The following is a 27,708-nucleotide window of genomic DNA, read 5'->3' on the forward strand; positions in this document are numbered from 1 at the left end:
CATATCTGTCAAATACTTTATATTGTACTGTAAAATCAAAGCATTTATTTATACAATGTGAAACATATTTCTGAAAAACTATCTAGGTATATAAAGCAGACATTAATTTCCTGTTAATGAGAATCTATTGTTTCGACAATCTTACCGACTTTACGAAAACTTTCATATATGAAATGCAATGGGTTCCTTACATGCATTATTATTATACGGGATTATTATGCATAATTAATATACGGGAACAAAAAATAAACAATGTAATTGTTTAAACAAACAATGTAAATGTACAATAAAAAATGTAACAAGAACTTCATTTTATCATTTAGCTATTAAATATATATATCTGGTTTCGTAATATAAACAAGAAAAAAGAAAAGAAAAGAGATAATTATACACTCAAGTTTGCATATGCGCGATATTATCCTACCATAATATGTTCGCCATTCTGTCGTTAAATGAATTACTCGTGAAAGCGATTATGCGTGGAATTGCATGACATCGCTTGACATGTCGTCGTTGTCGTCATCGTCTAAGAGATACAGTATGATTGATTATGCATATGTATTATCAAAACATCGAATGGATTACATTTATTATCCCTAAACGACTCTATATACTTACAATAAGTATTACGCATAAGGTACATGCATTTTCACAAAAACATGGAAAAACTTTATCACCACATGCTACGACTTTATGACGAGAAAATACGTTAAGGACATAGAGAGATAAATGAAGGAAAAATATGGATATTTGAGCGCTCACCGTTGAAAATCGAAACAAAGCTGGTTATCGTGTTTTGTCACGGAAATACTATGTTTATTCGTACAAGCGAATTTTTTATAATGAAAGAACAATGAAGTGACAACAAGGCTGAAACGTGAGCAAAGAAACCGAGAAGACGGCCTCGCGAACGGCCATCTTTGCACATGTGGACAGGGCTCGAAGCAGTGCTGCTATCTGTAGTCCCGTGAGTACATTGATTGCTACGAAAGGGGGGCGAGGCCGAACTCCATCACCAGGATCGTATTAACTACCGCACCGTGAAAACACACAAATTAAATGTATCCATAATATAATAGCAAAGAAATTCAGAACTTTATGTCGTACATATTGGACTCACTTGTAGCGAAAAAGTTGTAGTGAGTAATGTATCGACCATATTTTAATAAAGTAAGTTCATTAATTTATCGTCCTCTAATAGAATGAAAAGAGAGTTGTATCTTTCTTTTTTATATCACTTACTGCAAATTACTTTTTTAAAAGATTAGAAGGCGTTTCACATTGAACTGTAATACGGTTGTTTTATTTTCGGTAGTAGTTTATGTATATTCGAGTAAGCTCTATCATATATTATTTTATACATAAAATGTTTATTTATGTAACATGCGAGTTAAAAATAATTTTTGTCATATTCTCTAACATCATACACTCATATTGGAAAAATTGTAGAGTTGATAATCTTATTTATTCATAAAAATATTGATAAATAGATATGTACGTATTCCCGCAAGGTTAATATTATATATATATATATATATATATATTAACAGAGTGAAAGAACATGGCCTGAAAAATAATCCAGAATGCAATACGTCATTTCCGGTGCCGATTCCTTCTCTCTCTCTCCTCTCATTCGCGCGCGCACGCACACGTACCGACGCTTTCTTCTCCCCCTCACTCTACATACATACACACACACATACACGCGCGCGCGCGCGCACTAAATTTGATTTTCCCTATTCAGCCAAACGAGATGAATTGAACAAAATTCGGAAAATTTAAATACAAGGAGAAATCAACATTACACATAATATGATGTATATGACAAGAAAAGTGAGGTTAGAACGACCACACTTTAGCCACGTGGCTGGCCAATATAAGAATAGTAATACACTTAAACGATAATCATAAAAACGAGATCTTTTAATGTTGGAAGAATATTATCAAAAGGTAAAACATACTATCGCAATGAGTCCTCTGACTTTCGAATTTTGAGAAAACTGCTTTCAGTTCGCACTTCATCCTTTAAATATTGAACTTTATAAGTAAAATGCTGTTATTAACCTAAATAATAGATTAAGCGCAATAAGAAAAATAACTACAGTTCGTACAAAATATCTGAAGTAATATTATATAATTCATTTTTGAAACAGCTGCTCATTCATAGTCATTATTGATATTAATACTAATATTATTGCTCAGTATTAGTTGCTATCGTATATTAGGAAATAAACTTTCTGTATCTATGGATTCAAATGTAATCTTTGAAGAGTCAGTACTGACTAAAGTAATATGATAAAAATTATAGAAATAAATATAATAGACAAATTTTTTAACTATTATAAGTATCTATAAAATATTATGCTGTAACTTTCAGCAATTAATCACGGTTCAAAAAACATTTTTCAGATTCATGAAAATAAAATATAACAATTGTAGTACAAAAATTTTCATTGATATATCATTGTACATATAAATGCATGTTATTTTATTAATTTACTAGAAGCTATTAATAACAGTATATGTATATTTATTCAATAACATATATTTAACTTAAAGAAAAAATAATATGATAAGTAAAATAATTAATTGTACTTGAAATGAACAAAATATTGAAAATGTATAAAGTTCAAAATTCTTAGAATGGCAAGAATTTCTTGATATCGTAGTACGTTGGCGTCATCACGGCGAGACATGTCATACAAGAGTGCAAGAGGAAAGAATCGAACGTACCTTCGCGACTGTATAAGGTAGAAAGCATTTTATCGATTGACCTATATCGTGAATTGTCTACAATGCCGCCCAGGGGCGCTAAGGACTAACCTAAATACTAACTACTCGATATGTATATCGATACAGTAGTCAATTGTAAATGACGAGTGATTTATTAATCAAGTCTTCTTAAATACCTGTCTTGACGGGAAGATTTTAACTATTTAAAATTTTGAAACAAAATTTATTTCACGTTAAAGAAATTTATACTGGAGTTACTAGGAATTCGATTTGATGGAATTGGATTAGTTTCACAAAACAAAACTCACATAAGAAGATATTAGCGTACACTAAATCAAAAACATGGTTTTCGTTACTATAAGTGAAAGTATCGTAAATTAATTTTTGTAATCACTATGTGGTATAAATCGAGCTTAGCCGCGTATCTACAAATAGATGCAAACGATTCGACTTCTGACAGATAGGGCACCAGGTCAAATTAACTACCTCCAGTGTGCTCGAAAATAACGGGCTTCATGTATGTACATCTCTTTCTATATATATAGATGCGCGGTGTTATACACAGAACATATATTTGTCGAGTTCTCCTTAGGGTTGGGGGCGTGTAACGAATTTTCATTTGGATTAACCATTGTTGTTATACAATATGGATGATACTTACTGGTATAAATATGATTAGTGGTGATTAGATACTCGAGATGCTAATGACAATGATCTTAGGTTCAATAACAATTTCACGGTCAAAGGGATAGCAAATGCGTTTTCTTCCAAAGTCTAAGTCGAACTCAACTTACTTGTCCACAGTACAAGTAGAACTCAACTTACTCGTCCACAGTACAAGTAGAACTCAACTTACTTGTCCACAGTACAAGTAGAACTCAACTTACTCGTCCACAGTACAAGTAGAACTCAACTTACTTGTCCACAGTACACGTAGAATTCAACTAACTCGTCTACAGTACAACTAGAACTCAACTAACTCTCTCAGTCCAAGTGGAACTGCACTTATATACTCTTCTCCGTACCTTTCTGTACCCCTCGGGTCAACTATATTTTTAAGGAGACCTATACAATTACTCCATACCTCTGTTAGGTGAAAACGTCCATCCCGTGACCGTGGCTACGTTTAGCGACCCGTTGTGTCACTTCGAACCCAAGCCTATTGTCATAAGTCTCGGGCACACATAATCGGATTAAATCCTAAACAACTATTTCTAAGTTTTATTATTTAAGTACCGCTATAATGAAAGGCCTAGAGTATTGGGGGTCTTCCCAAAAATTCCAAAAGAAAGGCCCCGACATGTCCTTTCATCTCCGACATAGTTATACGTATGCACTGACATACGAAATAAATAATTTAACCATTCAGATAAAAATGGAGAATCATGAAAGATTGCAAACCAATGAAAACTGTATTGAATATGTGGTTGAATGGATTTTAAAAATATTAAGGCTTAACTGGAGTAAATAATAAAAGTTGTTTGAGTAAATAAGTAAGTAAATAAATATAGTAAGTAAATAAGTAATAAAAATAAGGATAAATAAACAAATGAGGTCAGGATGCTTCCATTGGTCACGAAAATGTATGTCCATGATGGAGCAAATGAAAAAGAAATAAATGAGATTTTGCTTGGGCGAAATATGTACATGCAAATAAATGTCTAACGCGACTATAGTAAGAACATAGTACCTATTTCTAACTTGTTTACTAAGAGAAGTTCTAAGAAGATGATAAACGAACAATAAATAGACGACTATAAGACAGAAGCTAAGTACATATTTATGTCCTTATATTTTTATAGTATTATGTGAAAGAATTTTAGACCTTTCCAGCATGAAGCTTTTTTATTTAATATTTTTCAAATAGTAAAATTTGTATATTACTTGCTATCCATGATTATTAATACTTTGAATGCCATGGGGGTCACCGGTGACCGGCGCACCAAGATTAGTAGAAATGCATAATTTGAACAAATGTCAATAGTTATAAAAATTTGTTATTATTACCATTGTTACTACAATGGTGTGATTAATGTAATGACGAAATTAATGCAGTATAAAACATATAAAAATAGTTCTATTTATACATGAAATATAGATCTATCTTATGTACGCCCCGGTCCTGCACCAGTGGCTGTCGAACATGGGAAAACCCGCTTTTACCTTAGTGAATAATAAATAGCCCTAAGGAACATTTCAACTTGAAAGATGTTTGATGACAATTAAGAGCTTTGAAAGTAAAGTAACAAATGCTAAATCTTGCTACGGTCCTTTAGGATTATTGCGAATCCGAATAAGTATGACCGAGGGATGGATTATAGTTTATGGTAGGTCCCGGAACGGACCAATAGAACAATTATTTGGCAACGCGAAGAAACAATATGAGATAATTGATAATGGAAAAAAATAAGCGAATCGAGCGTAATTGCATTACAGCGCTATGGGGGTCACCGGTGATCTCAGTGAGATAAATTCATTAATGATTATACACCGTAACATACCTTTTGTAAGTACTATTTCAACGTTATATGTATCGCATAATAAAAAATCGTGACGCCACGGCCAAACCTTGTAGAACTGCCGTGGCATTCAACGTGTTAAATTTTAAAGTTAAAGACTTGTCTTGTCAAAAAGTGATTAAGAATGTTGAATAATAAATCGTTCACTAAATATCAAGAAAATTTTAAATAATTTAAAATCTTACGCTGTTATCTAAATCTTCTTTGATATATTCCGAGAATTTATTGTACGACGATACTCGAGTCACGAATTTGGTTAAAATTTACTGCTTAATCAGTAAATGAAAGTGTGCTAAATGTACAATTGAGCAGTAATCGACAAATAAAGGAGAGAAGGAAAATACATTTGCATTATATTTTTGCAGGTATTATAAATTAGAAGTATAACGTCGTATACCAATTTCCAGTTTTCTACTTCGACTGGAAGGATAGTTACTGGGTGAATTCGGATTATCTGTTTTTACGCTATTTTCCTTGTTTAATGTAATGCAAAATGTTGGCCTGTTAGAGAATTCTTTTAGATTTTTTCGTTGCAAATCTTAAATGCAAAAAATGAAAAACGTAAAAAAAATGCTGAGAAATATAGATTTTATATAGAATTTTCAGAGTGACCACTATTTTATTTCTATGGCAAGGTGCACCGTAGTTAAAAAAATCAGAAGCCCTTTTTCCGACCTATATGTCCCTTATTTTCTGGGGTACTAATCATCATTTCAACCGCGGTTATGGTTAAAATATTCGACTGTGAAATGTTTCTGTATGAACTTTTTTTTGTCATAATTTCGTCCCTCACGGAAATTCAGTTTTTTATGCTAATTTTTTTCAATTGTTAGTTACCTGATGATAAACGATATTCACTTGCAAATGTTCTAAAAATACTTTAAAAGTATTTTATCATAAAATGTACATAAAAATTAGAACTTAGGACATTACATATTGTCTTCATCATAAGTCATCAATATGGCATGGAATTAATGATACAAAACAAACTTAAATTTGTATGCGAACCAACTACCAAAAAATTTCATAGAGGTTTCCTTGTCGAATACCTTAACCACTTGTTTCATTACATCGTTGAATGGACAAATGATATTTCAAAACCTAAAAGATAAAAACATTTTTTTTTTCAATTAATTGAAGTAGTTAATTCTTTTCACTTATAAAATGTTGAACGCCGCATAATATATTCACTGTATTTAAAAAATGCAAAAATGAATGGTATTGATCACGTTTCTACTCAAAATTCCTGGACAAAATCGGTGTTTGATTTTTTAAACTGTAGTATACATTGTTAAAAAATATTTGAAAAAATTTGAGGATAATAGGCATGCTAATATGTTGTTACTGTCAAAATAGAAAAGTGGTCGCTCTAAAAACTATATAGGAAATCTATATTTTTAAGAACGCTTTTGCATTTCTTCTTTTTTAAGTTTCTAAAATACATGACCGTGTCTGCAATAACCCAGAATTTCTGAGAATTGTTGCATACAATTAAATAGAGAAAATAGGATAAAGGCGAATATTCCAAATTCAATCTAACTACTCTTTCGGCCGTGATAGAAGGCCGGAAATTGGTTTATGTTTTCTTTTGATAAGCTATAGAATGGTGCATCACCAGATGAAATCGGTTCAAGGACACTTTTGACCTCCTTATCCTGTTATATGCTCTTCCTCTTACACATATGTATATAAGTTATTCTAATTATTTTAATCTTTTATTTTTTAATTTCAACAGTTTGTATAAATTAGTGAAAAACAATTTTTAGTAAATATTAATACCAAGTAATCTATTATTAAATATGAGTAATTTGTTTTTTTAATGACGTCAATAGAAGAACTTTTGTTAGATGTTTTAAGACTGAAAATGGCATATTTTTGAATGAAGTATCCTTGTACTAAGAGAACATACATACGCTCAGGAAAAGTATAACAGTTAAACTTATAACAATTAAATAAAATTATAACAATTCAATTATCTTAATGGTTATTTGTAAAATTCAAATCAGATACTTTGAATGTTGGACAGTTACCTTATTATAAATTAAATAATTTACAAAACAATACTGCTCAATCGATACATGTAGCTAATCATTAAATTTTTAATAGACTGTTCAGTCAGATAGTTTATTACATGTGAATATTGTACAACGATCGAAATGCATATAAATATATATGTACATTGTACATATCTAAAGGTAGGATATGTATTTCGTTCGAATATTTTTTCAACCAGTTTTGTAATTTCATAAAAAAGGAAGATAATATATTCGTAATTTTGATATATTACTGCTATCAAGGAAGATATTATATGTAAAACGTCCGATATAATCTTCGTTCTCTTTATTTCGCCCTCGCTCTTCATTGATTGTTCTTGTACTTACTAGCATTTGCAGTAACGACGCGATATTGTGGCGGTGCTTGTTGATGCTGGGTTTGTTGCTGCTGTTGCTGCTGATGACTCAGATGGTTAATGTTAACTGTCAACTGATGATGGCTCAGCTGATGATTCAAGTGGGGACTCGGCGAGGGTGGTGGCTGATGGGCCGGATGCACGTGGTGATTATGACCTGGCTGTGGATTTTGTGGGTGGGGGGCCGAAAGATGATGATGGTGATGGGGCCCTCCACAATGTGGCAAGAGACAGTGCATAGGTCCTACACCTACGGCTACACCCACTGCGCCCTCCTTAGAGACGCCATATCTCGAAACCATTCTTCCTGATGTACCTTTTTCTTCTTATCCAGCGTCAAAATTATACACCGCCTTTGCCGATAAGATTGATCAAAAAAAGATTGATCAGAACAAACCGTTTCCGTCGATCCTTTTAAAAATCTTTTCAAATGACGAATTCATTAGGATTCGAACGATCGATGCTTTTACAAAAATATAATAATTAAAACTAATTCCAATCAACCAACTTTTTTACCGTTGGAGCAGTGCTATCATACGTGTTCATTCGTTTATATTCTTAAATAATATACGCGAGATCGTATAAAAACACGTTTCTCAGTTAGCTGTGTCGTAAAAATAAGTAATGTTTTTTTTGTCTCTTTCTTTGTTCTTTTTCTTTTTTTGTTATTGTGTAGACGAGCACAAAACTACTGATAGGTTCAATACATTGAACAAACAGACAATGGTGTCAAGTGCAAAGAGCTCATCGATATTTAACCGACACTACTTTCGTTGTCCACGAATCTCTCAATCGGCAATGCTGCACCATGATGTCATCATCTACTTGATCGACAATGTAACACAAGGCTTTACGAATGGAGTTCATCTATCGTGATAGTTGAATACGCCCTGCGGTGGAAGTCACGAGAGGTTTTCTTTGAAGATACTGGCAGTATTGTTGATTCTCCTTTTTTCTTTAAATATTCATAAGGTTTCCTTTATTCATACATGTATAGTCATTTCTGACTTTCTTCTCTAATACGATATTATACTTTTTCTTTTTCTCAAGTGGAATATATCTTCAATTTCACTTATTAAGGTATTTAACGCGAACCGCGCCATAAATCATGCTTGAAAATGGAAATTCTTCAAGGCTAGGGGGAACGTAGATCAAATTCTTGAAAATTGTAAAAATTTGAAGAACGACGTAATTTCCATTGGTACGGTAATAAAAGGAATAAGATATTTCTTGACCAACATTTAATGGTATGATCGATCGATAGTCACCGAATATTCCTGCCTGAGACGTGTTTTATAGACAAAATGTCTGTACACGTGATGATCGGAAAACAACATTTTTCATTCGACACTTTTCAAAAATAGTATGACAAAAATAAATTCACTCGTGTGATTCCATTATTCAAGTAACAATTGCCCACAAATGAAATTTAATTTTCTGCCAGAAAATATCGCACTACCATATTGTTTTTGTTTCGTATCGATGCATGCGATGCCACTTGATGTAATAGACCCGCACTCAACTGTCAAAACTTGTCAACGTGGAGATGCACAAAGGTAAGAGACACGCTGAAACGGACGGACTATCGCACCTCTTCCATGCCAAAATCGATATTTAAGGCTCGACCGGCGTCTCCCTCTTCGCACCGCCCACTCCTGCCAGAGAAAACTTCCTGTTCTCAGGGCACATATAGGTTATGTCCACCGTAGATTTACCACTAAAACGGAATCAAGCGTCACCAGGAGTCCATTTCACAGGCCAGAAACGTTTGAAATCTTTTCGCACGTTTTCCTTCTTCGCTATTGTATTACTAAGGGAAGTCTCGAGACTTGATGATCGGACGTATTCGGCCGCGTGCCGAAAAGTACCGAGTCGCGCGTTCTCTGTAGTTCCCCGTATCGAGATTTATGAACGCGATAAAAAGCGCCGTAGGTAAAGAAGCGAATTGCTCGCAACACAATGCACACACGGAGACTTTAGTAACACTAAGAATATTCAATATCACGCACGTTATATAGTCGAGAAGGAAAATGTATACGGGATGTAAAAGTTAAAACTGAGCAGAGGAAAATCGAAAAGGCGTCAAATCCGTTCCTAGGTTCCGTGAGATTCTTTATACGGACACCATAAGGTTGTCCGAAAATGTCGTCCTTCTTCAAGGACTTCCTTGTTCCTTGTTCGATATTACAATCGAAATATGGTATATATTTAACGATGCGTTTATAGCTGTGTAACGTGTGCACTCGGAGAGGGGAGAGATAAATCAACGAAGACGTGAAGACGAGCGTACCCTTTTGCAAGGGACGCGACGTAGACTGATGCAGGCTAGTCCTTCTCGCACGACCTACGAATCGCGACCCGTGGCTCCCTACTTGTTTCGTTCTGCAACTAAGGAGTGACAGGATCGTGCATCGATTCTAAAAGTACCCTTTGCTACATGACAATTTCAGGCATCTGATTTCCTTTCAATTCTTATAAATACAGTATCTCAATTATTCTCAATACAGAATTAACGATAAACTATTATTTATTAAAAAATGCTATACAATATCAAATATTTAAAAAAAATCATTAAAAGAGCGAAATATTTATTATTAAGCACTATCTTTCTACTTTTCACTCATGAAAATAAAATCCTTATTTTATTATATTTAAATTGTTATCGAAATAAATAAATGTCTATGTACAATCTCTTCAAATAAGTTTTTACTTTCAAATATACAAAAGTATATAAATATATCAGATTTTGATCACGTTGGAAAGATATTTTTTAAATAACATTACTTAGTATAGTTAGGTCTGTCATTTTATATGAGTAGCGAAGTGAAGAATTCAAATTTCATAACTGTTAAATACACGTGTTGTAATACGGCCCTGAAAAGTAGTCAAACGCCAAACCCACACCGAGTCGAAGGTACAGCCGCGTGCGCAGACCAGTGGACAGAGTGCAAAGCCCTGCGCATGCGTAATGGACGTCGACACGGCAGACCCTTCAACTCGCATGAATGCAGTAGGCGCAGCCCCACGACACTTGAGGGTAAGATGACGTGCAGCCTTGTGCATGCGCGCATATAGTCAATTCACCTTAACTTCGCCACGATGTCACACCCGTCTGTTTATACTTTGTATTACTGTGAGAATCAAATGTGCTTGTACATAGAATAAATATTCTTCAAATGTTAATAACAATATTTCAGAATTTCCAAAAATTTTATCTTTTCAGCAGTAAAATTTCTTTAAAATCTTTAAAATAATAAAAATTCACATAAATACAATAGAAATTACTTTCTCGTAAATTCTGAATGATTAATTTCTTTCATTAATAATATTGGCGAATTTATATTTCTCAAATAAAATTATTTATTTATAATGTAATAAAAACGATCTATGATTTATATAAACGATATAAGCTTGGCAATCATTTTTATAGTGGAAATATTCAGATTTCTACAATTATGTTAAAGGACTTAGTTATTAAATTCTTAATTTAATGCCAATATATTTTGTATGAATGAAAGTTCAATGGCGTAATATCGACATTTTTACAAATAATACAATTAATCATAAGATTTCTTACAAAAATCTCACAAAACATTTCTACGGGAGATAATAAGTAATATATTTATTAATTGTAAGTCTATCCAGTTATACTACGGAAAAAATAGAACATATTTGAAACAAGAGCTGCAAACGTGGATTGACATCCTTTATCTTTCTGCACCGCACGTTCCAAACAAATATGTATTATGACTCTGTATTATGCATCCCAGAATCTACGTCAAAGTCATACGTACAAACATACTTAAAAGTGCGATAAATGTTTCAATATCGCATATACTTCTTTCCATCCTACTATATCGTTTGGGTCATTTTCGATTCAATCATGCTCTTCTACCATTAAATAACTTTTCATGTTTGAGGAAAATATGTACCGTTATCCATACACATAATTTCTCATATTAGTTTCATACAAATCTTTCTTAAATCAAAAATCTTTTCATTTGTTAAAGCGAAAGTGAAATTTCAATATAAAAAGACGAAAGCCATAAGCCAGTTAAACCAATGTGTTGATTATTTAGTATCCTCTGTGTCATAATTAATCGTTATCTAAATATGCTTTTAAGAAATAATTTTTAATAGTCATATGAATTAGTTTTCACTGTTTAATCGATAAATACGACAAAGCAGCTGAAATGCTCAATCATTTGCAATTCAAACTTCTCCCTACGCGACAGTAAACAATGATTTCATGAATCAAAACATGTATGTAATCATAGGATATATGCATACACTGCTACCAACAGTGAACGTTCCTCTATTATTGTCGCAAGAAAAGGGATGGAAGGAGTGTAGTATATTTCTTAATGACAATCAAGATGATGCGATGGAGCAAACAGAGGAAGTAAGAGAAGTACGAGCAGTCACGAAGATGCACGAGTGTATCCCATGTGTGGGCGAAAATGCACGAACGTGTGAATACAGAGAAAAGAGGAAACACAAGAGGCGTGCTCGGCTTCGTTCAAACAAGGAACAAGATCCGCGAATGATGTGTATAGGTTAGGTAGGTAACCCAGTTTCGCCGGTGCACCAGGCCAGGCTGCAGCAACGCCGTTCAACGATCGATACGTATATGCACCCCGGTACTGCCCACAACCTAGATTCTCTTGTCTAGGATAGGTGCAAGAAGGGGATTGCGTGACCTACATCTTATGAACAAATGTTACGAAAAAATGATTTAGAGATATAACGTCAAAGTTCATTTATTAACAATGACATCATAGAATGGAGAGAATGATTCTCTTGTACTGGTATATTAAATTCAAATTTGATTTACGATTCTTATCCTTAGATTACCTAGGTCTTGATAAATATCTTTGAAATATTTTAATCTTGATACTGAGTTGACGTACTTGGCAAGTGAAGTTTAAGGTTCTGAGCAAAGCTTTCAGTGCCATTTGCGCATATACGTAAATGGTGTAATTTAAAAAATCTCATATATGTGGAATCAGGAATCATTTTTGCGATTAACAGGAAACATTTTCCATTGTAAAATGTCTTATTAACGGCAGTAAAAGATATAAATTATTGATTATTATTATCAAGAATATAATTACATTAATAATTTTGCAAAATCCTATTTTTGCAACTTTACTTAAAAAATTAAATCTATTATTCAGAACTATAACCTAATTTTCAATACGACAAAAAACAAAAAATATTGATTTTTCAGTTGAATGCATATATGTACATTTAAGGGATAATTTCAAAAATATATTTCCATAACGGCAGAAGATCTTTGTGTACAAAACGTCGCAATAGTGATAAGAAACAATCATTCAGCTTTTAACCTTGAAATCGTAAAAATGCAGAGATCTATGTCCCTTGAATATAAAGCATCGAGCGAAAGAATTAATACCTCTGCACACATACATCTCGTCTTTGTTTTGTGATGTACATGTGTATATACATAATGTACAAGACACATATTGCGTATATAATAGCGAATGGAGTCCAAACAGACAAGAAGAAAACCGTCTGGTCGCTTAAACAAAAAAAGAGCGAAGGATTTCGGGGGATGAAAGGTAAACTGTGCGTCGAAGACGTACAAAATGTTTTATGGGGAGGGCAAGGAAAGGGGGAGAAAAAAGGAGTTAGGTCGTAACCTCCAGCAACCTTTGGTTGACTCGGTTCAAACATTTCACCCAGACGAGACGTAGTAGTTCAAAATCCTCTGGTGAAAACATAGCCACTGACTCATGTTTGCCAAAAGATTTCAAGGAAACCAGGCACGATCACAAACTTTTCCTAAGTACACAATGATTCAGTGATAATTACGCCTCTTAAGCGAAAACTAAATTTTCGTGATTCATTCGATATACAAGATTAAGTAATCTTAAAACTATTTATATGAAAGATATTACTGAAAAGGAAAACATAACAATTCAGATACTGTTAGCTTGTAATATTTTCAAGAACGCATTTACTCGAACGTATTTCAGAGAAATATAAAACCTTTGGTGTAGGATGTTGACCAAAAATGTGCGTGCATTATAGAGATTCCATAGAAAAGACGAGGACCAAGATACAGGAGAAAAGTAGCTACTAAAGATTCTCGCGGGCCATAGAAGTCAGTTTCCAGGGGTCTTTGAGCCCTCAAGCCGTTGACCTTGGAAGGGTAGCATGGAAATCTTGTGGTGTGAGAGCAGTAGTACTCTGCCTCTCTACGTAGGCGTTCGGTAGGAGGTTACAAGCCTGCAAGAGGAAAAAGGCTAGTCGCAAATGTAGAGGAAAGGAATAATGCCAGTAAACGTATGTCTGGATAAAGACAGAGAGTCTCTATGAAGGGAGGGTCGATATTTACCGGCTTTCCCCCTTCTCTCAGCCGGGCAACGACCTACCGCCCCTTGCGTATCCGTTAAATCCACTCTTTTACCCTTCGTATCGCTTTCTGTCTTACATTCAATTTCTCTCTTCTCTCAGCCCCTTCGCCGTTTCTGTCCCGAGGCACGTTCAACCGCCCATAAGCATTCTCCTTCTCCCTTACTACCCTGAGTGTCACTACGTTACACGTTATTGTGTCCTAACCCTGAAACGACCCAGCTTGTGTCCCTTGAGATGTCCAACTACCAAGAAAGACACCGTGGTCAAGAGCGGGGACTCGACCGTGGCTCATCCAATATACGTGGTGAGCACAAAACAGGAAACCCCCATCAACCTACCATAAATCATCTGCCTTAAAAATATCCAAATGTTGAATACAGTACAATAGTATACAAAAATACCAATTTTTACGAGTTCAGTTTAATTATTCATAGTATATTTATGTAATTGTAAATATGCATACTTTAAAACCAGTTTCAGTTATCGTTTGATCTAGTATTGTTTAGCTCTGATGGGAACGTAAGGCTACTTTTATAGTTGATTTTTTTTGCATAAAACCATCTTGTGACAAGAGCGGTATGAAACAAACATGTTTAACACGTTTATAAATGTATTTTAAAGTTCAATGTTAAGTATGTCTAGCGTAGTAAATGGATATATTAAATAGTACAAGCAATACATGTAAAAATAGTAAGAGAAAATGATAATGCTAACAAATTTTAATGTGTAATACGTATGTACATCGATATTACTTAAAATTTTAGTATGAATTACAGGACGATGCTGTACTGCCATCTGTACGTATCAACGAACAGATCAAGGAATTCCGCCAACTCGGTCGGTAAAGGAATGTGCAATTCAAAATGATTTTTTCTAACAGTTTGGTGTAAGTTCAATTAAAAATGTAACAATAATGTATGCTTACGTAAAAAGATCCGAAAATATTGATTTTATTTATGTTAAATTTATGAGCTATACTGCGTGTATATAAATAATGGATCTAATATTCTACATTCTACATTTACTCTTTCGTACGTTTATAGTTTTCAAAACCGATAATTTTTTTAAATCAGAAACCTGATTACTTTCTTATTATCAATATCGAAAGTAAAATACAAATGGATACATTATATGATAATAAGACGACAAAAATCGTTATGATGAATACTTTAAACGATCGTGCATGTATTCTGACAGCTCAACTTCTCTAATCAGGATCACGCAGTAGAAGTGTGCCCTGGTATACATAATTGTGCCGAATGAAACTCAAGCGGAAGTAACAATTTTACTAACTGATCTAAAAACATCTCCCCTTTGTTCGTATTTTTGTTCCTACTTAATCGTTTTATAATAAAAATCGCCAAAACATTAAAGAACAAAAATAACAAACGCTATTATTTTGTCAAACGATTGTATTTCTTATTATTTAATTATTATATCATGTACGTATGTAAACATATATGTATATATGTAAACATATTATTATACAATAAGAAACACAATAAATATGATAATGAGTTCAAAAGAAAAGTATTATGATTCAAGGTTCGTGTGTGTGCGTTTGTGTGTGACGTAATTACAATTTCTAATCTATCGCTGAAGTATCTTATATACTGTGAAACTGCCTTGCTGCATTTCTAGCAAGATGCAGTCTCTGATACAAATTATCGTGTGTATTTAGGAATGAATCAGGTTGCATAAATCATGATGCATCGATCAAGCGGACGTAGAGAGACTGAAGCTACTTCGATCCCAGACTTAACTAGACGTTTACATAGTACATATCAAGTAGCAAGGACATTTATTAAAATTTAAAATTTCTAGTAGAAACTTCAAAAGTAAAATATAAGTACAGAAGAAAATTACGTATTTCTCAAAAAAATTAATTATTTTGTATACAAATTTTCTATGTTTTCGAGATATATGGTCAAAATTATATGTGAATAGAAGAAATGATAAAATCCTTGATTGAAAAATGTAGAGAAATAAATTACATAATAATCAAATAATATATAAGAGTTAAAAAAAACTTCTTTCACCTCAGTACATAGAGCAATAAATGCTCCAAATGTAAATTTTTATTGCATAGTAAAAATATCAGTCAGTAGTATTACTGTATCTGCCAGCTGAGGCAGTATCAAATGTAAGTAAATACAGTTGAGCGCATTGTTCAGAATTTTGGGTCGTCCGTTTATGGCAGGGACAGGCCCATTCCTTTCTTTAGGAAATTCCGAATTGCATGTCCTCCCCGAGCTGTAAACCTAATGACTTCGAGGTCAGGTAAAACTCCCGGGAAAGGACCAGCCGGAAGGGTACGATGGACAAACGAAACCCAACGGTCGGTAAGGAGACCGCAATACGCATCTCGCATGAACTATACAGGGTGGTTGGTAACTGGTGGTACAAGCGGGAAAGAGGTGATTCTACGCGAAAAAAGAAGTCGAAAATATAGAATGAAAATTTTTCGTTTGAGGCTTTGTTTTCCAGAAAATCGACTTTGAATTTTCGCTCGGTACGCGTGCACTTTATCGCGTCTCGTTATAACGGATCTCACTGTAGATCGTTGTCTCGATGGAAAAATTAAAAAAAAAATTTTTTTTAATTTTTTATTCTATATTTTCGACTTCTTTTTTCGCGTAGAATCACCCCCTTTCCGCTTGTACCACCAGTTACCAACCAACCCGTATAAAATATCATTAGTAAGTAAAATTTCACAAGTCACAAGTTTGGTAACAAAATAAATAAAATTTTACAAATTACATATTATCTGATCGAGACCTCATCTCGAGTTATACAGCGAGGTTTAGCATTATCGTACATAAGATACTTAAAGGATTAGTTCATTCTATAAACACTCATTTTTTGCGTTTAAATGTTTGCGCGCATATCGCAAAGTGGATAACGCCTACCATTGTCAATGGGTATACTTTTCATATGCTTCATTCGTCTTGGATATTTCCAAGGAACACGTAATTTCATCGCGGAAAAATATCTCCGAACACTGTAAAGACTTCTCTGGAAAAAAATAGGTTGCCTCTTGCACCCAAACTTGAAAGTAACTACCTTATCCTGCATGCAATCATAAAGTACTGACATCGGCATTAAGTGAAACTGCTTAATGCATATAGTATCATCATCATGAAGGCATCAGCATTCTTTATTCGTACTATATTACGTAACGAAATGTAATGTGTTTTAAAAATCTGAAACCCGAAATTGAAACAAAATCCATTATTGAAAATTAGATCAAATAACAGTATGAACTTCTACCTTCAAAAATTTAATACAAGTATAGTTGCAAATTATTACAGAAAACTAAATCTATATCTAATAGTTCCAGAATTTAATTTATTTTTTCCTGGCGAAGTAAACTGTATTTTTATAAATTAAAGAATAAAAAATTATTACATGTATTCGCACGCATATACATATACATATATGTCGGAGATGAAAGAACATCGGAATTTCCCGTCCGGAATGTTGGGAAAAACCCAATACCCTGGTCCAGACTTTTACTATAGCTGCACTTAAGTAATAAAAATAAGAAATAGTTCTAATGTTCCAACCTGGCTTTATGACGATGGGTTCGGGCTCGAAGTGACATAGCGGGTCACTAGACGTAGCCACGGTCACGGGAGGGACGTGTACCTGACACAGGTATGAAATGATTATATGGTTCTCCTTAAAAACAAAGATTGACCCGAGAAGTGGGGACAGGAGTATATAAGGGCAGTTTCTTTTGGATTAGGGGTTGGTTAGTTAGTTAGTCGTTGGACGAATTGCTGATTGAGTTATCGAGAAAGTTACCCGAATCGTGTATTACGTTTGTACTCGTCATCCCGTGGACGGTGGATTCGTTATCGAACCTGAATTCGTTGTCACCATCATCTCGACCATCATATCGCCTATGACCTATTACTCATAGCCTCTTGTAGTGTCCACATTTGCGCCGATAAACATTAGCTACTTCCGCAACGGTAAAGTAAGTAAAGGTTCATCGAACGCCCCAAAATGCCAATCTGCCTCCGACATATATGGCATTTTGGGGCGTTCGATGAACCTTTACTTACTTTACCGTCGCGAATGTAGCCAATATTTATCAGTATGAATGTGGACACTACAAGAGGCTGTGAGTAATGGTAATGGGATGGTCGAGATGATGGTGACAACGAATTCAGGTTCGATAACGAATCCACGATCCACGGGAGGACAAGTATCAACGTACTGCTCGATTCGGATCACTCAATCGGCAATTCGTCCAACGACTCTAACACTCTAACTCTAACTCTCTTAATCCAAAAGAGGCTGCCCTTATATACTCCTGTCCCCGCTTCACGGGTTAATCTTTGTTTTTAAGGAGAGTCATATAATCTTTTCATACCTCTGTCAGGTACATGTCCCTCCCGTGACCGTGGCTACGTCCGGTGACCTGCCATGTCACTTCGAGCCCAAACCCATCGTCATAAAGCCAGGTTAAGTGCAGCTATAGTAAAAGTCTGGACCAGGGTATTGGGTTTTTCCCAACATTCCGGACGGGAAATCCCGCTGTCTTTCCATCTCCGACATGTATATATAAGTTATATTAATTACAGTACCAATAGAGCAATAAAATGTTGTCGGTTGTCATAAATTATAACGATACATTTATAGAATGATACCTTGGAAACAATACAACCTATAATCTTCTTCTGGATTAAAAATATAAAAGTAACCAAGATAAACCTTGCGTCATTTAATCAAATGAATAAGAGAATAGATAATTTTTTAAAAAGTTTCTAATCTATTGTAGAAAATACTTAGGAAATCGACAATACTCATTAAAAAATAAAAATTAATAATTTTTCTCACTCCGCGTGGATTCATGTTTTCCATATTTATATTTACTATAAAAATACTACGACAAATACTTTTTTGTTCTGTATGTATGTAGAGGTACTTGGGAAATCGATGATAATCTTTAGAAAATTTAAGATCTTTTTGCTCGTTGCGTATAAAGTCATATTCTTAATATTTACATTTATTATAAAAATATTGTGACAAATGATTTTTTTAATAGATAGTCTGCATTAAAATGAATAAAATAATTCATAATAAGCTATGAAGAATACAAAATATGTAATGGTTAACACATAAGCGTACGCATGCATCAACACAAAAAGTACTTAGTGATATATAAAAGTGCACTTTCTACCAGGAACTATACAGAACCTGGTTTACCAACCAATATGACATGAATGTGTTAAATGTCACAACGCTTAGTCGCTATAAATTTACTATGAATAAATTATATAACATGTAATAAGTTCTCGGTATCAAGAATACTATTTTAATGGATTTTCGAATGATCTAATCAACTATACACAAAAATAAATAAAAAAAAGGTGTAAATGATATAAATGAAAGAAATTGGTACTATAGATACACATATGCATTTTTTGAAAGTAGAATTTTTCTTTTGTAACGGAAAATATATAATGTATCTATATATATAAATATATTGAAAGTAAAAATGCTACAAATTTGAGTGTAATGCTGTTGAAATATGAAATCATAAGAGCCGATGTTCGCATTTTGGTTCATGTGACTTTTACCGCATTGCTGAAGAGACCGTGCGATCAGAATTGGGTCTTACAATAAACTCCGTCAACGTAAATTTTGAGATTCTTTATGCTAAAATGCATTCTCCTTTCCTACGCAACTATCTATAATTATATTTTTTAAATTGTCCGCTTTCTAATTTTTTATTTAACTAATTATATTCATATAAAAAATGTATTAACAAACAAAAGTTTCAACGAAAATACATTTATAATTATTCATTCTTCATTATTTTCTAATGATATTTTATGCAAGTGAGGTACCATTCTATACATATGCATATAATAGAAACAAAAGTAAATACTAAATACTAGTTTTTTTTATTAATTCAAACAATGGAATTATAGCAGACTTATTAACAAATATCAAAACTTAGACTGCTTGTTTCAACACGAATTCATATTCAAATTAAAAAAAAGTGCAGAAAGCGTATGTATACTTAAATAATTTCAGTAACAAAAGTATTTTAAGCTTCTATCATGTCTATATGTTTACAAGCATTTTCAAAACATCAATAACAGAATTGTGACAATTTTTTCTTTCTATTCATCATTTAGAAAAAATTCTAAGCTTCAATAATAATAAACAATTTTAGTAGTAATAAATTTTCCAAAAATGATACTAGAAAAATATTATTTTTCTATAGTAAAGCTACCAATGCCATTCAATTGATCCATCTACAGAGAACGTACTAATAGTGAATAGTGAAGATTTCTTAGAATATTCGGATTTAACAAATTCAAAAAGGAAACGGCAATTGAGCGCAACGGGACCGTAAAAACATGGTTGTTGAAGAGGCGAAGAGATCAGTAAGAAGCAGGCAAAGTACGGTTAGTTTCTCTCCGGATGTCTCATGGCCTCTTTCTCGTACAAGCGGCCTTGCCAGGAATGCACATTTTCTGCCTGTTCGCCGTTTGACGTTTACTTTGGCTTCGATTCGAATCGATGCACAGACGTCTGCCACCTTTCACCCATCGTCTTCTAATCACGTGATTGTACTTGTTATCGTTCAATTTCGTCATTATGCTTATTATCACACAGACTATCCTAGGAACTTTCGGTAGCGATTTCCAACTTTCTGTCGAATATCTCCTTCTTTCTCAATTAACCTTCTTACAGTCCAAAAGAATAACATGTTACTTGGAAAATACCTAACAATGAGGAACTTCTACACATACATACAGTGGGTAACGAAAATATATGAACGACGTAGTGCGAAATAATTCGTTATGTAAAAATTGGACAATGGATTGCGACTTATTGAAACAAATTGCATACTACATATATACTAGCGTATATACATTCACCAAGTATACGTAAAGTTATAGAAAACATTTATTACATTTAATCGATTATTTATTTAATAATGTAATAAATATTTTTGTTTGTAATTTATTCGTTACAGTACAAACATAATTCTATTTTTAATGAATTATTTTTTCTGTTGCCATACTATCTTTTTGGTAATGAAAAGAGCATTTACAATCATATCCGGACTGTAAAATTCTTGGTCTGAATGTTTCTTTCTAGGAGTATTTTAGTTCGCCAAAGTTGAAAATGAGGCTCATTTTTCACGAAAATGAACGGTTTAAAACTTCGTCGTAAATTCATTTATAAACATCTGAGCGATAAAGATCTTAACATTAGAAATCCGCATCACAGTGGCCGAAAAATATAAAGTAACCCAAATCTAACTTAATAAATTTAAAACTTATGGTTTACATCTATACAAGGTGTACCATACAGTAAATAAAGACATTAAGAGTACTAAACTTTTACAAAGTCTCGTTAAAATCCATAAGAACGTCACGCATCAACAGATTGACTGAAATTTGTTATGCCTTATTTCCGTAAAAAGCGACGTTCGTTTTCGACTTCAGCGACCTTAAAAATCTCTAAGTGTCACTTTAACCGAATACTTTGCAGTTCGGATACAATAGAAGAGATTAAAAAATTTATTCACAGAAATAATTCTATTTTTACTCAACCATTTTTTTCTATTGCTGTATTATTGTGCAATAGTAGGAAAACTGCTATTTCATACAGAAATAATTGAATGTATACATATATACATTTTCAGAATATCATCGAATGGCTAACAAATAATAAGATACTGATCAAGTACATCTACAAAATGTCTAAATATAAAATTATTTGGGAATCAATAAAATTGATATTTATAATCTATTGTGCTGTTATTTAATTACCTATCCAAACTATTATTAGTAATATAGAAAGAGAAAGGATTTCCGCAATGATATTTCAACACAAGCAAATAACTGGTTCTTAATGAACGCGAAAATTAGTGACTGCTTCTGACGGTACATGTGTGTGTATTATTACACTCTCTGCATATATAGAGCAAAAGCATAATATTATTAAAACAACGAACAGGTAACTATCGCAGAATGCAAAATTGTACAAAGTACAAAGAAATATTTGACAGTATGTAAATGAAAGCATAGTTACATTTTATTATTTAATATTCCTAATGATGGAATTAAAATTTTATTTGAAGACAGATTTACGTTGCATTCATACAGAAGTTGAATTATACGTATACGAAATCCACAAGATGAACTAGTGACCTGAAATTTACATAAAATCCAATCCAAAGCTAGGTTTCCAGGTTGGATTGCGGAATCAGCGGGATTACGTTGCAAAATTCATATCCTGATGTAGGAAGTTTCAAATATTTCATAAGTATTGAAGTTACAACTTCCATGTACACAACATTTCAAGTATAATAGAAAAACAATAAAAAACTTTATTTTTTCTTTTTTTTTTATAATAAAATCATAATTTAAAAGATTAGAGGAATGTATTAAATCTTAAGCAGATGCTTAAAAATAGAACTGTTCTTCAATTATTAGAAGAATATTGCAATTAGATATTGAAATTATTAAGAAACGTATCTAATTAAAACAATAAGAATAACAAAATTGTTATGTCTTCGAAATCATGGTTCAGAATCACGAACGTCTATTTTATGCATGTACTATTCAATGGAACTGAATAGCTGACAAAATAAATATTAGAATACAATTTTAAACAATAATACGCGCGAATTAATTAGAAGCGCATCCATATGGCAAGTTTGATTTTATTGAGACTTGAGTATTATGCAATTTCGTCCATGATGGCCTTTATAATAAATAGATATTACCTAACAAGACGAGACAGAAGACCTTGACAATATCAGTAGAAGCTTAACCTAACAGTGAACAATAATTCTTTTATTGCATGTTGTATTGTAATAAAGCGCTATTAGAAACCCATATTCGTGATAACTGCGATTTCCAGAAACTATAATTGGAAATATGAAAAATTGCTCATCGCAAAAATTAAAAAATATTATAAAGAAAAATCAGATGCAGCTTTTAACATAGACGTCTGTAAGCATGTAAATAAGTAATAAAAAAAATAAATTTTATCTATGAACAGATTGACTACATAAGCATAATATAAACATAAATAAATTGTTACATATATACATAATAGTTGGATCACTTTAAAGTAAAGTTTTAATGTTATATATCGTACATTTTTGTAGTTTGATGTCGACAATTTAAAAAATATTGGACGATCTTTCAAATCGTACTCTCTTATACACGTGACACATCCAACTGGTAGGCAGTTAGCTACGTCGTCACTTAGCAAATGATTACTGACTCACGCGACATCTTCCGAAATCTATTGTAAGTATGTATCATTTCATCTGATACCAGAATTAAAACTTTCAAAGAATTTTAATTCACTTATCGGAAAAATAATAAATTGTTTTAACGTACAACAAATACAAAAGAGTACAAATGAAAACATTACTTAAAATTTCCATACGAATCAGAGTTAATTGAAAATTGAATGATACAGTACGAGAAGTCTGTTGCTAATGCTAGTAACGAAGCACATTACTATCTATGAGATGAGCATCAGTTCGTACATGAATTATATGAGCGATGTGAAAACATTCGATCATTCGAATAGAGGCAACTGTCCCTACACCGCAACATAGCGTGACATTCAACTTACCTATCACCGTGGACATTTTTCGCCTTATGTGCTGTTGTACGTCTTGTCCAAGTTTTCTTACGACCGTTATTGCTAGTGATGGTAAGAAACAGTGACGATTGAGAACATCTTTAGTGGCGTGACTGCCTATTGGTGATCCTATCCACTTTCGTTCTCAAACATATGAAGGTAACACACGAGATCTCTCTTCGTGGAGAATATACGCCCTGTATGGCGCAAATACTTGAAAGAACAATGAACTATCTAAATGAATGGACACTCCTCATGCTTCGCAAACGAAAAAACCGCTCGTCGAAATTATATAACCTCCGCGGCAGCAAAGACGATATGATACTGGCAAGACAATGTTTTTGTGCGAGTTAGTAACCACGAGACCCGGCAATACCACTGCTGCTACTGTTACTACTATCGTAAAACTCACTCTCGGTACGGTAAATCACCAAGTTTTAAAAAGACTGTTTCGCTTGTCAAGTATCAACCAATATTTTCTCGCACTCTTCCTTACACGTGATATTCACATTATGTGATAATTACAACAAACATGTTCTGTTACTTAAATTCACGCACTTTTAACACGCGTTTTTAACGACCATATGTTGTTTGTAATTCCATACGTAATGCACAGATGACACAATTTGTTTATTGACAAATGTTACCATACACAAAATACAAATCGCAAAATTTTTACGTACAAGAAAACTATCTTGATAAAACGTTCTAGAAAAAAATGTACTTCTGACTGTGATATTTCAAATCATAAGATTATAGAGACAGCCTTGAAAATACAACTCCTTAAAAAGAAAATTATGACGTTTCTTTTATGGTATTACGCACAATTTCTTGTTGTATATCGTGAACTTTTGTATACTTGTGGTGAAATTATACTCGATTATTTTCACTATAAGCTAAATAAGAAAAAAAAAAGAGAGCGAGAAACGTGTGTACCGTGTGGCTTGATTGCCACATGTACACAGACTATGCACAATATATAGATAAACTCAATGTTCGGGTGTTTCCGTACGCCTTCGCCAAGTCAGCTATGTTGCCTCGCTTCATCCTACTCTCCTTCTCTCTTCCTTTTGTGGGTTTTTCACTATTTTCTCTTAGGATACTTCTTCCTTCATCCTTTCACATAACCCATATATCTACTATTTTTACTGTTTTAATTCACCCATTAAATAATCCCTAATTTACTGGAAGAAAACTGTTTCGTAAGATTCAACAGATTGTTCCCCCACTCTCTCACTTACGTTTGTTTTTATTTATATCCGCATTCAGTATATTATTATTTTCCTTGTTACTTCTCATTTTCTTATTACATTTTTCTTAAGAAAGAAAGAATCCGTATCAAAATTAAAAACTAAAATGAGAAATAAAATACATCAAGAAGCCATGGATTTAAGAGAACTAATTAATAAGTATAAAAACAGATTATCGTATTGATGTAATTTAATAATAACGTCAAGTGTTTTGAATAAGGTCATTTCAAGATCGATTAATATTTGTATTTACAACATCTAAATCAATATATCAAAAAGAAAATAAGAATTTCCTCTTAATATAATTATAATTCTAATCGCTATTTTAATTATCTCTTATTTATGATCCATAAAATATAATATCAATACAAATATCTCTGACACAAGCTAATAATTGCAGACAAAATTCGTTTTCCAAATATTGGTAATTTATTACGTAAATCGTCTAGTTTCAAACGAATATCTCAAAAAATACTTTTAAAATGTATTATTATGTAATTTATCTCACGAAAAAATGTAACTTGTAAAATTTTTAACTATATTAGAAAAATTGGAACCTAAATAAATCCGACACATCGAAAAGTAGTACAACTCGCATAATTACGATGTTTCTTCTATGGCTTCCATAATTTCATTAAGTTAATTTTCTTGTATGTTTGGTCGTTAAGTATATATTGGCAAAATGAAATAATTTGCCATCTACAGAACATGTTTGTCTATAACACATGGACAAATCATTAAGTATTAAAAAATATAAAGTTATAGAAAAAAATAAATATTAAGCAGATGCAACATATTTAAGAATGAAATCAAAAATTATAAATTGTATTATATCAGTACAACAAATCTGGCGACAAAATAAATAAATTGTTAAAAATTATTTAAAAATATATTGTTTAAATTAAAATTTTGAATGGATATATCAATATATTACTTTTAGAACAAAAGTACATTTTTACAAATCGTAGAAAATTTATCAATCAACTTGCATATATGTATGTAAGTAATGCTTCCTTTGTTCAGAGTTCTACTATTCTTTAAGTAATATTTTAATAAAATAAATATTAAAACCAAAGAAAATAAAAATTAATAGATATAAAATATTGTTAAATGGAAAATAAATGTGTCCTTGTAGACATTTTTACGAAATGTTTCTAATGTATAGCCACATGGACCGCATGGCTATTCTAACCTCAAAACTTAACCTCCTTCCAGTATTTAACCAATATATTAAATTCTAATCGTGTAGAAAAGCACATACACATACAAATAACAAATAAATATCTGGCAGCATGTATAAAAATTAAGTGAAATTAAAAATAAAGTTGACACTATTGTAATTTGGTACTCACCAGCATTCGGTACAAAACGCGGTGTATTCGTTGTAACCACGGTGTTATAATTTTGAGGAGAATGAACACTTGGTTGATTCACGTTCACTATGAGTTGAGGTTGATGCTGTGGTGGATTGTGATGCGGCTGTGAATGATGCTGGTGATGTTGGGGCAGGTGGTGATGTTTCCCCTTCGTTGGCATGCTCATCGCAGGCGTAGGCCTCCTTTCTTTAAACTCTCCACTACCTTCAAAGTTTGTTGCCTTATGTGGCTCGCTGAGGTCCTCATAGGTACGTTATTTTCGCACGTGCGTAGTTAAGTGTAATGTTTGTCGAAAGACTTCTTATCCAAAGCAAACTTTGCTGAAAAATTGGTGGTACGAAAAATGACGGTTAACGTTCGGTCAGCCGTACAGAACTGATGGCACGGTTACACGCGCGCGCGCTTCAATCACGGTCAATTCATACGCAAAATTATTTCTTCACTTTTTCCATATTTTGTGTTTTTGATCAAAATAACTAGATTCGTTCGTATTCGCCGACAAATTATACACTTTTTCCGCAGACTGTCTTCCTCCGTTGACTCATTCGACCAAAAAGTGTTTACGTTATTATCACTTTCTTTTTCCAAGATCGCGCGCGGTTACAATATTCAACTACGCACAATCATTTAGTTCTTCTTGTAATACTAACAAACTATTGTCATCAATAATCGTACCTAGGCCGTTCTACCTGCCTAAAATGTCGCGTAAATTGTCTAACAAACGGTAAATGACTTGTTTCCTTCTAAGAAAAAAGAAGCGACGCGCACCATAAATTGAGCACAACCACAGCACGCCTTTCTTTCCATTTCCTCCTACCCAACGTTCCTTAATGGTAATACAAAGATCTTAAATCTCGTTGTACATTCGACGCGATAACGATTTAAAATGGATGTAATAAATTGTTAATAAGTGATGTTTATCAAATTATTTAATTATAAATTGCAATTATATGCGTATTAATTAATTTGTCCAAAAGATACTATTTTTTCGAAACGACACAAACGGATTTGTCGTAACGTAACGAAACAAAATTATCTACCAACCAATCAGATATTTGGCATAAACTGTACAAGGAACATAGAATCAGTCAGATAACTATTTGATTGGTTGTTATGTTGTTATCCACGCCTGTTTATGCTGATTATGTAGATAATAATATATTTAGATAGCATTTTTTGTTGTAAAAACTGCTTTCAATAATGAATTTCAAACTATTTCTACATATTGCAACATTTTGCTGTTGTGCCTATATATGTATATATATATTCTCATATGTCCTCTAAATATGTTATAAATAAAACTAATATCAAAAACGTATATGAATTTGCTACTGAATAAATCTTATATTTTTAAATAAGAGATGAATATTGATGATAGTAATGAATGATAATGAATATTA

The 27,708-nt window shown here is 32.9% G+C and overlaps 1 protein-coding gene across 4 annotated transcripts in view; it reads right to left on the reverse strand.

Moving 5' to 3' along the window:
• Positions 1-24,252, reverse strand: part of LOC117241970 (eukaryotic translation initiation factor 4 gamma 3-like) — a 43,868-nt gene extending 19,616 nt beyond the window's left edge. For 2 of the 4 annotated variants that reach the window (XM_033508277.1, XM_033508276.1), the window contains exon 1: positions 7,634-9,994. In XM_033508277.1, the coding sequence (XP_033364168.1) occupies positions 7,634-7,964 (331 nt within the window). In that variant the 5' untranslated portion in view covers positions 7,965-9,994. Of the gene's footprint in view, positions 1-762; positions 938-7,633; positions 9,995-23,673 lie in introns of those variants that run through there. The other 2 variants (XM_033508280.1, XM_033508281.1) reach the window with 2 other exon arrangements.
• Between the last annotated feature and the right edge of the window lie 3,456 nt (positions 24,253-27,708).

The sequence above is a fragment of the Bombus vosnesenskii genome, unplaced genomic scaffold (genome assembly GCF_011952255.1).
Source record: "Bombus vosnesenskii isolate JDL3184/JDL3185 unplaced genomic scaffold, Bvos_JDL3184-5_v1.1 scf7180000016262, whole genome shotgun sequence".
Classification (NCBI taxonomy): domain Eukaryota; kingdom Metazoa; phylum Arthropoda; class Insecta; order Hymenoptera; family Apidae; genus Bombus; species Bombus vosnesenskii.